The 1,809-nt window shown below is 26.5% G+C and overlaps 1 protein-coding gene across 1 annotated transcript; it reads right to left on the bottom strand.

Annotated features, from left to right (window-relative positions):
- Nucleotides 1-33: 33 nt before the first annotated feature.
- On the bottom strand, nt 34-1,551 carry LOC105460734 (juvenile hormone esterase-like; the record flags this gene model as incomplete). Its single annotated transcript, XM_011707232.1, has 2 exons — nt 34-213; nt 1,240-1,551. Coding segments are annotated over 2 exons (492 nt in total), but the record flags the coding sequence as incomplete, so codon positions are not given.
- Between the last annotated feature and the right edge of the window lie 258 nt (nt 1,552-1,809).

Genomic DNA, 1,809 nt, shown 5'->3' with positions numbered 1-1,809 from the left:
AAAATTGAAATGTCCTGATTAAAAAGATATGGCTAAAGTTTGAAAAGGAGAAATTAAATTTCTCGTACCCTGTTTTAGCAAAATCCGTCCACATTTGCGTTAGGCAATTCATCATTTTGTAGTCTTCCGAATCAATTGCAGGTGGTGACATGCCGAGATCTTTTATCAAATTAGGATAAAATAAATACGCTAGATCCTCGTCATGAGACGCACCTATAAAATATTTCGTCATTCAACTGTCAATTAAACCGATAAATTAATCTTTTTGAAATATTTAGAAAGACAATTTATTTTCTAAATTAAATACTATAAAACAGAATTCATTTTATGTTCTTAAAATCATATACAATAATAAAGAATCATTTTATGTTACTGTTCTGATATTAACGTTTTTATACAAAAAGATCGAATTTGCTGAAGAATCTAAACATTTTTCCTGAAATATAGATCTGGAAATATTTTTTGTTAAACCATCAAAATAATTTTGTTCTAAAGTCAAACTGATTGTTAGAAATTTATAACATTTTACAGTAATGCTTATCATTTTTGAGTTTCCAACAATCAAAATTATTTTGATGGTCCAAAGAAATTACACTAGTTTACAAAAATGTTTCTTTTTTATTACTTTAAATCGGACTACGTGTTTCTTATAGATTTTTAGATGCTGATAACAATGCCGTAAGCTACATTTTTCCAGCACGTCAGGTTTTTAACATAATTCAGGTTTATTGTCTAAAAGTGGCTTTTTCGATATTTGAATTTTATTGTAAAGAACGTTAACGCTATCTTGAAATTCCGATTAGTAATTTCGAATGTATTGATTTGATGTATTTTTTTTTAATGCAAATTTTTCTATTTTAATATCTTATTTTTTATGTTTTATGAATAAGTTAAGTTATATGCATTTTATAGAGGATGAACTATACATTCATGACTTTTTATCGGAATTTCAAAATACCGTTTTAAAAAAAAAAAAATGTCAAATATCACGATAAAAGTTATTTTTTGGACATTATATCTCAATTATTATAGAAACCTGATATGCTAGATTTTTTGGTTTGCGGCATAATTTTCAAAAATCTACAAGAAATACTAGTTGGTTTTAAAATAATTTTTTGTTGTAAACTAGTGTTATTTTCAGATTCAAATTTTTTTACTTTTCAGCAAAATCGTTCTTTCCATGTCCTCCAGAAAATTAAAAGTCAATCTTTAAGATTTTTAATTAATTCGTGACAATACCTGGGAAGTTAATATCAAATATTTTTCTCATTGGAGAAGTTTCGCTCTCGTATGAATATTGATACAGATACGTTGCTTTCTTATCATTTTTCAACTTTGTCTGAATATCCACTACTTCCATTATATCACGAGTGAAATATTCATCGCCCATAAAATCAACACAATTTTTTAGAGTTTTCTCTGACACTGCTTTGTCACCAAAATACAAAGAGCGTAATTCTTCGACTGTAATTGGCAATGTAGATAACGTTCTGGGCATTATGATGTTCTTGAAATCGGAATCGATTTTTTGAAGCTGCTCTTTAGTTATATCTGAAATAATTTTGAAAACATTTTAGTATTGTCCGCTATACGTCGTTGCATGTGTAACAGATAATGAATAGTTAGTAAACCATTTATCAAGTTAAGATATAATTGATTTAAGTAAATTTGCCATACAAATTTTTTGTCAAAACATTAAAATAATTTAAAATATTTTATATGCTTAAAATGTAAAATATTTTATATGCTCCGTTAAAAAGAATGCTTCATGCGATATGTATGATAGATAATACTGCATATAAAATTATA

The sequence above is a fragment of the Wasmannia auropunctata genome, unplaced genomic scaffold, assembly GCF_000956235.1.
Source record: "Wasmannia auropunctata unplaced genomic scaffold, wasmannia.A_1.0 LD316568.1, whole genome shotgun sequence".
Classification (NCBI taxonomy): Eukaryota; Metazoa; Arthropoda; class Insecta; order Hymenoptera; family Formicidae; genus Wasmannia; species Wasmannia auropunctata.
Note: the sequence above shows the minus strand (reverse complement) of the source record. Positions and strands in the feature narration are given on the sequence as shown.